Genomic DNA, 12,146 nt, shown 5'->3' on the forward strand with positions numbered 1-12,146 from the left:
CTGTTAGTCTGTGAGCAGGATATCTCAAAAAGTTATGGATATATTCAGACAAAACTTGGTGGGCAGATTGGGTGTGTGAGAAGGGCAAATTGATTAGATTTTGGAATCTCGACACTATAATATATTAGGTGATTAGTCACCATTGAGAGATCTGGCCAAAAACGATATGTACATGCAACGCAATCTTTCAAAAAGTTGTGGAAGGGTTACGTCAAAACTTGGTAGGTGAGTTGGGTATGTAACAAGAACAAACTTATTCTATTTTGGTTCAGGTCCAGATCCAGATCCAGATCCGGCCTATCATTTGGATAAAAAAAACGTAAACAGTTCAGCCTGGCAGAGGTTTGTGCTCTTCCGGGTGCTGTTCTAGTTTAGTTTTGTTTCCCTTACTGGAAATGAATGATGACATTGCAATTAGTTTTGCATTTATCTCCAAAGTAATTTGTACAATGTTAATGGTATATGGCAACTGATTATGGTTTGATGATGCTTTGTTTTTCTGTCGTTGATGAAGAAGTGGTAAAATAATAATGCTTTGTTGATGGTGGTAAAAGCACAAATCTTTTTTCTTTCTCTTGTTAAAGTTTCAATTTCTTTTTTTCTCTTGAAAATTATGATTATGTTTTTATTTGGTTAAATTATTCAGAAGAGAAATGCCATATTATGATGGAATTTAAACAATGAAAAATATTTTCTGAAGTAATTTTGATTGTCATTATTTGATCATTCTGGTCATCAGCATTTTTTTTTTTTTTACAAATACCATGCTGATTAGATAATGTTGGAATTTATATTGAATATATTGCTAGGATATTGAAAAGATTACGTGTAGTCTCTTATCAGAGTACATATTTCATGTATTTTAATGGACAGAAGTCATTCCTCATGGAGGAATGCAATAACAGAGGTCAGAAAGTTGACCGGGAGAAGTGCAAAGGGAAACAGGTGGACCAAAACACGCAAAGGAATGACAGCATGACAATGGGAGTGTTATGGAGGAAAAGGGTCTTTGGATCAGTGATAGTAGAAGGAATTGAGAATGTGTAAATCGTTGTATTCTATTACATGCTGACAAACCTCATGGTTTTCAAGTTTTTATTCAGAGGTTTTCTGCCATCCACTTGCAATGGCTTTTGCTATCAGTGAAATAAATAGCAATCAACACGTGTTGTCCAATATTTCTTTGGGTTACATCATATATGACTTTTGTTATGATGGCCCAAGAACAATGCTGGCAACTTTGAGTTTTCTGCAGCAAGAAATTGCCAAGGAAGAGGAATCAAATGACAACTGCAAACTCAAAGCTGTCATCGGCCCAGACACCTCTGATCTTTCTTCAGCAACTGCACGTATGTTGGGACATTTCTTTATCCCACAGGTAAGAAGACAAGTCCTGCATAATATTATGAAACTTTTACCTTAACATGAAGGAGGGTGTCTTTTATTATATTAGCCTGACATTTTTTTTTCACGTATTATTAAAGGGTCTGAGGCTCGGGAAGTAACTGCCACACAAATCACACACATGCATGTAAACAAATACATAAGACAACACCAGACTTGACCAGAAAACATGAGCCATGAGCTTGTTGGAAGTAATATAACTTACCAGGTTAATCTGGGTACCGTCAATGTTATCCTTATGATGTAGCTTTCCTCTCCACAGTCAGAGGGGCAACTTATATTAAATTTTCTACTCCCCATAGATGGAATTTGTTTGGCTGTGCTCCATCGATGGAGTTTTTTCTGTGCTACATCTTTTGAATGTGAAGCATTAAGAGAACAAACGGCATGCGCTATTTTTAGTCTATTGTATGACCATAGACTATTTATGTATATATAATTATATAATATATATAATATACGTAGAGTCCATGTGTCTATGTATATATATATATATATATATATGTATATGTATGTATATATATGTATATATATATATATATATATATATATATATATATATATATATATATATATATATATGTATGTATATATATGTATATATATATATATATATATGTATGTATATACATATATATATATACATACATATATATATACATATATACATATATATATATATATATATATGTATATACATACATATATATATATATATATATATACATATATATACATACATATGTATATACATACATATACATATATATATATATGTATATACATACATATATATATATATATATATATATGTATATACATACATATATATATATGTATATACATACATATATATATGTATATACATACATATGTATGTATATAAACATACACACACATTTATATAAACATACACACACATTTATATGTGTATATGTATATATCCTCCTCCTCCCCATCCCTCCCCAACCACTGTGGGTGGGGAGGGATGGGGATGGGGAGTAATTGGGGAAATTTTTGAGGAAGATTTTCAGTGTGGTCAGAAAGTTTTACCCTTTTCCCTATTCACTTACATGTCGAGATTGGGAAGCTTGGGAGGAACTGCAAAATGTCAACTTGTGATGCTGGTTATCCATGCATGGAAGCCAGTATAATCACTATTCTGGAGGGGAAGAGAAAGTTGGATTTTGGAGAGGGATTTTTGGAATTGGTCATAATGATCCTCATTCATTATACAATAATTTTGGGGGATTTTGTTCTGGAACTCTCAATTCCTTACTGCTGATGAAGCTGCCAGCAGTCCCTGTCAAACAGGCCTGAACTCCCTTCACTTCCTTATCTCTTGTTTTATATAAATTCTCTGCAAATGTTGTTTTCTTAATTTGCTTCCATTTCCTTACCCAGGGTTAGATAGAAGGTCTGTGCGTGTGATGATGTGTTGGCTTTTCATATCAGTTGTATGGCCTGGGCTGTATGTAATTAATCAAGTCCGTCGTTATGGTTGAGGATCTATATGACTTGTTTCTTTATCTTTTTGACATTAGTGTACCCCATCCATTGATATATTTAGTTGATTGTAATTAATTGTGTTTAACTTTGGGCCATTATTCTATGGTGCTGTGTTGTAAAAACTCGATTTGGAATAGTATGCACATGAAATTTACACCCGTGTTTTGGAAACAACCCTTGTCAATTCAACACTGTCTGAATTGTGAGTGTGGCAGGCTAGAACTCTACTCCTAGCGCTCAAGTTTGAATTCAATCTTCCAAAACTGCTTGGCTAGCTTGCAGACTTCTCCGATGGATTGAGGTGGTGGAACGGTACTCCGGTGTGCTTCAGCAGCACTATACCCCTGGTCTTAACACAGTCCACTCTGCCAAAAACAACTCCACTGCACCTATCTTGTCCACACCCTTAATTATTTAATATATATGAATGACATTTTAGTAAATAAAATCTGGTAAACAAAACGATCATCATCATCATCATTGTCATCCATATATTTTTGGATGAGCCTACTTTAGGAGAGAGTGGTTACATTATATCATTTTTGTGTGTAATAATTTGCAGCTAAGACCAGAATTGAGTGTAATTCTGTTTATCACATAGATAAGTAACTTTGCTTCCTGCCAATGTTTGAGTGACAAGGATGATTTTCCTTCATTTCTTCGTACCATGCCGAGTGATGCTCATCAAGTGCTGGCATTGGTGCAACTTGTGCACCACTTTGGGTGGTTATATCTTGGAGCTATCGCAGCTGACAGTGATTATGGGCAGAATGGAATATCCCAGTTTTTGGCAGAGGTGGAACAAGATGGAGCCTGCATCGCATTCCAAGAGACCATACGTAGAGTTTACAGCGAGGAGAATATAAAACATCTTGGTGAGTTGTCGTGTAAGAAAACGTTTCTCTCAAATCGCACTTAATCATCTTTTGCATCCATGAAAGCAGGTGCCATTAACTCTCACACTATTAATTCCTGTTGACTTGAAACAAATTATCTCAATATAAATGACCTGGTGATGAAATTTTTCTCCATACATGCATAATACATGCAGGCATGCAACTTTTCACATCTATGTCAGGCAATCTCAACCAAAGCTTTTTGAATTGCAATATTTTTTTTGACATTAATTGATATTGAATATTGCCAGCAGGTGTAAGGCAGTCTTTAGTGTTTATAAATTTCATTCTGTAGATAAGTAACTTTGCATACATTATACATGAGAAAAATATCTGTCATTACCTTACTTTCATTCATTAGCAAGGTCATGGAATCTACCGCCTCCTTTCTGGTCTTGCACCCTCTGCCCTTTACATGGTGTGTCACCCCTCTCCCCACCCTTCCCAGGTTTCTGCAGGGCACACATGGTCCACTAGTACCCCACTTCTGGTGAAACTGCTAAAATACAGACTCATTGCTCATCTCCAGATGTTCACCACATCTCATCTCTTCCAAATTCCACAACCATAATCTGTTCTACCACCATTACCCCACCCCAACCCCACCTCTTTCTGACTTTCCAGTTTTTCCTTCCACTTTTATGATTGAGAATTCATGGCAGTATCCATATTGTTTATCCCCTATTTTCTCCCCTGTTTCTTATTCTTCCACACATCACTTATCACTTTCTAAGTCTCCTTTTAGTTAGTTCCTCAACACTGCAGAAGTTTTTCTTGTACTGTTACTTCTTGATCCATTCTGTGTTCTCGCTCCTCCATGAGGCTTGACACTTTATACCAAATTTATCTGTGTATATGTCTGATACCTGTACATGTTGCAAGTGATTAGTTGGTTGAAGTCTAATCTTAAATTTATCTAATAAGAAACCATCTGGTTGAATGTATTGATAAAAGTGGTTGCTGGAATCTGAACATGAAAACAATGGTTTGTGTGTTGTCTAATTTGTTGAAAGGTGACATCGTGGCAGATACAAACTCCAAAGTCATTTTGCTTTTCATGAATCGCAATGAGCTGAGACCATTTGCCGAAGAACTCTTAAATCGAAACTTATCTGGTATTACCTGGTTAGGGACAGATGGATGGATTATTGATCGTATGATTGCTGCACCATATTACCATTACATTTTTCATGGCTCGATTGGTTTTAGCCTGCATCATGAACATATTCCAGGTCTACGAGATTTTGTGAGAAATTTAAGACCTCGTCAGCCTCTTACTCAAAAGAAGAATCTTCCACAGCGTTCCTCAAGGAACATGAATATTGTTAATATTAAATTTGCATCCAGTCTGATGAGAAATATTGAAAATCCTGCAAACATAACAAACAAATTTCTTTATTCATTGATTAAAATAAGAAAAGGAAAAAGTTCTGACATTGTGAAAAATGTGTATATGACAAGTTCATTGTGTTTGAAACCGAAATATGAACTTATCTATCACATCTTTTTGGAGCATTATAACATGAATATATGTGCGATTTTCCAGAATGCAAACTTAATATTAGAATTTCCTGTGTCTTATGCACAGACAAATGTAATTTATTCAAAAAATGACATCAAAATGTCGGATCTTCTGGAATACTTCAGACTCTGCTTAGATGTGAATAATAAAAACATTTGCAAACTTTCACTTAACAACACACCTGAAATTATGTTGAAATCACAAATGTCACAAAATATTTCTAAAAACTTGGCAGATGTTGCCGGCTTTTTAAAAGACATTTCAATGTCTCTGTTTTACATTAATACAACAAATTATTTTCCAAGTAATGCCTCAAAACAAATCATTAACATTCTGGGGAATTTCATGAAAATGTTCTGGGAGAAAACATTCAACTGCAGCATGAATGATGAGGGACTTGTTGAACCGTGTAAAAGCCTTGAACAACTGGACACGAATGAGTTGATATTTACTGAGGTTTTACAACTCCAGTTCACCTACAACACTTACATGGCCACATATGCCATAGCATATGCCCTGCACGACCTGCTCAGTTGTCAGCCATTTTCTGGTCCCTTTAAAAATGGATCTTGTGCTACCATTGATGATTTTGAAAACTGGCAGGTAAGATTTAAAAATTTCATGAATGGGATTACTTTTATGGTTGTCTTGTTGCTTTTTAGGTCATCTCTAACGAGATGACCTAATAAAACCAGTCTCGATGTCCGTCCGTCCGTATGTATGTACGTCCACATTTTATTTCTTCCGATTTTCTTGATATTTGGTGTGTGGGTAGATGTCGATGAGGGATGCACGACGTTATGACCTTTGACCCGATTGAAGGTCAAGGTCAACATCAAGGTCACTCCAAAGTTGCGAAATCGTCCATTTTTAAAATCAACCTCCTCCGCCGTTTATGATCCGATCTTCAAAATTCCTTTGGATTCCGTTAATAAGGAACAATATCTAAATTTGGTCAGGCCAGTTTTTCGAAATTCATCCTGATTATCAAGTTATCTGTCTTCAAAGTTGGAAAAATCGTCGATGTGATACGGTCAAAATAAAATTCGCCCAATCTTGATGAAACTTGGTATGTCGGTAGGGGTCGATGAGTGATGCATGACGGTGTGACTTTGACACGATTGAAGGTCAAGGTCAAGGCCACTCCCAAGTTGCGAAATCGTCCATTTTCAAAATGACTTCAAAGTTGGAAAAATCGTCTATGTGATATGGTCAAAACAGAGATGACCGTCACCCCCAACCGGGGGTAATTTTTTAAACTTAAAAAAAAACTTTTGAAAAAGACAATAGCCAATAAAACTTTTCATCGTTTGAAGTGGACATTCACCCATTGTATGTTGAGTTTTCAAGTGAGCTTTCAAAAAATAATTACATTACCATTATTCACTAATATTTTCTATAGCAAAAACATAATAGGTTGAAATACTACTTGTACATGTACATTACAAAATTGAATACATGTATTTATTTTAATATAAGTAATATAACACTCACCTGTGATGTTATTTTAATTAACCTCTGCCATCGAAGATGGACGGAGGTTACTGTTTTCACCCCTGTCTGTTTGTTTGTTTGTTTGTTTGTGAACACTATTACGGAAAAACTCCTGGACGGATTTCGACGAAACCGGTCGTATGGGGGGATTAGGTATGGTCCAAGGATCATGCCATTAGATTTTGGACTTGGTCAAAAAAAAAAACTTAGAAAATTTTGCAACTTTTTTTTCAAAAAAATTTGGATTTTATTTGAAAAATATTTGAATTTTTCTTTTTTGAATTTCTACATGTTTTAAGTGATTTCCAACACCCCCCCCCAAAAAAAAAAAACTTGGAGAAAAAAAACAGAAATTTTGCAACTTTTTTTTCAAAAAACTTCGATTTTATTTTTTTGGCATTTCTACATGCGCGTCAATCTCGTTTAATTTATTCAATCGTGGTTCAGTAGAGTCTGATCCGTTTTGACCTACAATGAATAGGATATCAGGTTCACTTAAGTGACCCAGCATTGGCGGTGGAGGTTTTGCACTCTACCGAGTGCTCCCCCTCTAGTTTATTATGATTTTACATGGAAGAATATGCAAGGAACCCCCCTCTCCCCTCCACTACCCCGTCCTGAGTCTCCCATGCCCCAAAGCCTTAACCGGCACTGCTCACATGTGCAGGAAAAGACAGTGGAAGCATAAATAAGGGGTCCCATGTTCGGTTTAAGCCTGGTGTTGGCTTCGTGGTTTGGGTGGCGACTTGGGATCCTAGTGTCCTGAGTTCAAGCCTCGTTGCCTGCTGAATTACTTCACCAGGGGATTGATTCAGCCTGCCATCCTTCCGAGGTCGGCAAAATGAGTACCAGCTTGTTGGGCTGACCGAGTCATTCGAGTATCCTGCGTCGGAGTGGCGACCCGTCCAGGAATATGCCTAATAGCCAAGGAAACTGCTTCGGCAATGGATGGATGGATGGATGTTCGGTTTTTAAGGAAATTGTTTCAAACAGATTGAATGTTTCTCGGTGAAGTAAATGGACAAAAAGCAATTTTTTTTTGTGGGTTATCAAAATAAAGACGAATTACTGCACCATAGTAGCAATAAGAAAGCGAGACATGACAAAACACACACACACACACACACACACACACACACACACACACACACACACACACACACACACACACACACACACACACACACACACACACACACATTAAGTACTGGTAAGTTCTTACAAAAGCTATTTTTTTTGAAGTCATAACCTTAACTTATAAGAAATTTACTGACTTCCCAACTGTCTGGATCATCAGCTGGGGGTTTCGATCCTTTCCGGTTTCATCGAGGTTTCGATCCTTTGATCACAGTACCTCTCCAAACAGTGGATCCATAACTGCAGTCGCAGGTCCACATCAGTAGATGACTCAACATCAGTGAACCCACAACCTCAAAGATGTGTCCAGACAGTCAGTCAACACAGCAATGCAATATCCTTATTCAAACATATTTAATTCTTACTTTTATTTGAAGTATTACTACATATGAACAACTTCAATCATATACCACTTGATATGATAATATTGTTATGGTTCTAGGAACTGTATGCATTCAAACATACAGGTGCCCTGAAGTTAGTTATGCCGTTAAGTATATGTGTCAACAGAACCCCTCCTTGTGTTTATTGGGAATTCGAAGGGGTGTGTTGTGATGTTTTTTTAGTTATGTTAACAAATCATTTCATTTCCCCTCATACAGAACCACGGTACCTTCCTAGCTCTTGCAGCCCCAGTTCGCTGGCCACAGTGTTCCACTGTCCACCCGCTGTCTACAGAGACTCGTTTTTCCAAGGCAAAATCTCCACGTTCGCTGTTTCAGTTCCTTCTTGGCTTCCCAAAATGTACACAGTTGTGTCTGCACCGTCATTCACCTTCCCCAAACCCACGTGGAGTAGGCGGGCCTCGCCAGTGCCTGGCCGAGGCCCAACCCAGAAAGGGCGGACCCATGGGAACCCCATCCAATCAGGGCGGACAGTGACGCCAGTTTTGACCAAGGCCCCACCCCACTGAGAGAGGTCGATGGACTATGAAGGGACCCTCTGAGATGTGCGTTAAGCCGCTGCCACACCTTGACGATTTAGTCAGCGTATGCCGACGTATGAAAAATTTGTCTAAAATGCTGGCACACGTCGAATACATTATGGGTAAGTTTTGTATACGTTAAGAGCATGCTGGCATACATCGTAGTATGCCGAGCTTGTCGACAAATTGTAACATGCTTAAAATTTTTCGACGTATGCCAGCGTATGGCTCACATGTTCCGCATACGTTGGCCATGAGTTGTAGGCACGTTACGCGATCGTTGACACACATCGACACATGTTACTTGGAAGTTACTCATAAGTCAAAACACGTCGAGGTAATGTTTAGCATTGCCGTCACATGCGGAAACTAGCACAGAGTGGATTGACTTGAGATCTCTAGAGTCTCGACTAGTCCGATAAATCCGTCGTCCGTCCGACTCGTCCGATAAATCCGTCATCCGTCCGACTCGGCCGATAAATCTGACATGCTGTAGCTTTCTTTTATCATTCTATTTCTTCATTGTTTTCTTCTTGTGCTACATGACGACAGTAGGAATAAAATAAATAAAAATGCAACAGAACGTCAGATTTATTGGACTACTCTCGACAATTGTGTCACAAGGTCAGTTCTGCACACAAATTTTCCTCATATACGGACAGCGAGATTGCTTCGTTTTCTGTGCGGAGAGATATGGCCGATGACATGCGCCGGCCTTGATTGTGATTCATTCGCCACGGAGAAACATGTCTGCTGCGCTGCGTTGCACTGGTAACGTCACCTCACTAAAATATTTCTGATATCAAGCAGTATGCAAGTGGAATTTACATTATTGAATTACGAATAGGATTTAGTCTAACCAGTTATTATTGCCAAGTCTTTCTTCGATGTCCTCCCGATCATCATGAACTCTGGGAATTTCATCGCCATTTTCCTCTGCTTGTCTTGCTTCGGGCTCGAACTGGTAAGGCCGTATTCCATTTCCAGCTGCCTGAACTTCACCTCCCGCGACTACGTTATCCGACAATTCTCCATCTGATTCAGACAAAAATCCTTCAATTCGCTCACACTCACTGTCGTTACCAGAAAAATGAAAGTCCATGTCATCCATTATTCAAAACCAAATGTTCTATTTTTTAAAATCAGAAATGAACGAAGCGATTGAGTCGACCAATTGAACGTGGAAATGCACAAAAAACCAATAGAATCACGTAGACCACCAACCCTAGTAATTTATGTGCAGCCTTTGTCAAACTGCAGTTGATGTCATGTGGGTTTTGCCCCTTTCGGCAGAATTTTTAGGGGCGTTCCCGAAGAGGTTTCTTTTTTTAATTTTACATTTTACAGAATGATTATTGTGAAAAAACATTGTCAGATCTGAAATCACGATGAAAAACAACTGTGGGATATATATATATATATATATATATATATATATATATATATATATATATATATATATATATATATATATATATATATATATATATATATATATATATATGAAATTTCAGTACTTTTGGGTGTCATGGGACCTTTAATGGCACAATTAACAGACACAATTGTGTCTACTGGACTGCGACTATCCCAAGAGTGACAGTTGAGAAGGAGGTAAATGTACCTGGAGTGACAGTTTGTTAAGCCATATCTCCATTCAGGATAATTGGACCCTTTTTCTTTGAGAGATCTGTCACTGCAGAAATTTACCTGGATATGCTGCAAAACTTCTTTTGGCCCAGGGTACAACAGCAGGACTGTTATTTCCAGCATGATGGAGCTCCACCTCATTAAGGACGTTATGTTCGTCAGTGGCTTGATGAAAACTTTCCCAGAAAGTGGATGGGCCGCCGCGGTCCGATCGAGTGGCCAGCACGCTCCCCAGATCTTACACCTCCAGATTTCTTTCTTTTGGGGCTCATGAAAGACCTTGTTTATCGTGAAAAGCCTCGTACCATTCAGGAATTGAAGGCTCAAATCACTGCAAAGTTTGAGGAAATTGATATCGAACTCTGCAGACGTGTGTGCCGCTCTGTGCCTGCTTGGCTGTAATTGTGCATCGATCACGAGGGAGGGCACTTTGAAAATTGCAAGTAAAACAGCTTGGTACAGTTCCATAATAATTTTTTCTTGAATAAATGGTTAAATAAACATGTCATTCATTTATTTCTACCTTCTTGAACACTGTAATACAAATGGCAAACAATCAACTGACAGAAATCGGGCGGTACTTCTGACTCACCCTATATATATATATATATATATATATATATATATATATATATATATATATATATATATATATATATATATATATATATATATATATATATATATATATATATATCCAGCTCTGGAAAAAATTAAGAGACCCCTGCAAAATTATCAGTTTTTCTGCTTTTACTATTTATGGGTATGTGTTTGAGTAAAATGAACATTTTTGTTTTATTCTATAACTAACTGACAACATTTCTCCAAAATTCCGAATAATAATATTGTCATTTAGAGCATTTATTTGCAGAAAATGACAACTGGTCAAAAGAACAACAAAGATTCAGTGTTTTCAGACCTCAAATAATATTAACAAAACAAGTTCATATTCATTTTTACACAACACAATACTAATGTTTTAACTTAGGAAGAGTTCAGAAATCAATATTTTGTGGAATAACCCTGATTTTCAATCACGGCTTTCATCCATCTTGGCATACTCTCCACCAGTCTTTCCCATTGCTGTTGGGTGACTTTATGCCACTACTGGCACAAAATTTCAAGCAGCTCGGCTTTGTTTGATGGCTTGTGACCATCGATCTTCCTCTTGATCACATTCCAGAGGTTTTCAATGGGGTTCAGGTCTGGAGATTTGGCTGGCCATTCACACGGTCTTGATCTGATGGTCCTCCATCCACACCTTATTTGACTTGGCTGTGTGGCATGGAGCATTGTTCTGCTGGAGAAACCAATCCTCAGAGTTGGGGAACATTCTCAGAACATCCAGGACAACCTTGTACGTGGCTTGATTCATGAGTCCTTCACAAAGATAAATCTGCCCGATTCCAGCCTTGCTGAAGCACCCCCAGATCATCACTGATCCTCCACCAAATTTCACAATGGGTGCGAGACATTGTGGCTTGTAGGCCTCTCCAGGTCTCCGTCTAACCATTAGACGACCAGGTGTTGAGCAAAGCTGAAAATTTGACTCAACAGATAAGATGACCTTACTCCAGTCCTCTACGGTCCAATTATTATGATCTTGTGCAAA

General features: G+C 37.7%; 1 protein-coding gene across 1 annotated transcript in view; it reads left to right on the top strand.

The window, feature by feature from the left end:
- The first annotated feature begins 1,116 nt into the window (after window positions 1-1,116).
- The window catches only part of LOC147035356 (vomeronasal type-2 receptor 1-like), a 16,018-nt gene continuing 4,988 nt past the window's right edge, over window positions 1,117-12,146 (top strand). Inside the window, exons 1-4 of the mRNA XM_085867074.1 lie at window positions 1,117-1,378; window positions 3,515-3,788; window positions 5,840-5,934; window positions 8,565-8,756. Coding sequence (XP_085723200.1) covers window positions 1,127-1,378; window positions 3,515-3,788; window positions 5,840-5,934; window positions 8,565-8,756 — 813 coding nt within the window. The 5' untranslated portion in view covers window positions 1,117-1,126. The remainder of the gene's footprint in view (window positions 1,379-3,514; window positions 3,789-5,839; window positions 5,935-8,564; window positions 8,757-12,146) is intronic.

The sequence above is a fragment of the Eptatretus burgeri genome, chromosome 1 (assembly GCF_056783735.1).
Source record: "Eptatretus burgeri isolate ZD-2024b chromosome 1, Ebu_testis_v1, whole genome shotgun sequence".
NCBI lineage: Eukaryota > Metazoa > Chordata > Myxini > Myxiniformes > Myxinidae > Eptatretus > Eptatretus burgeri.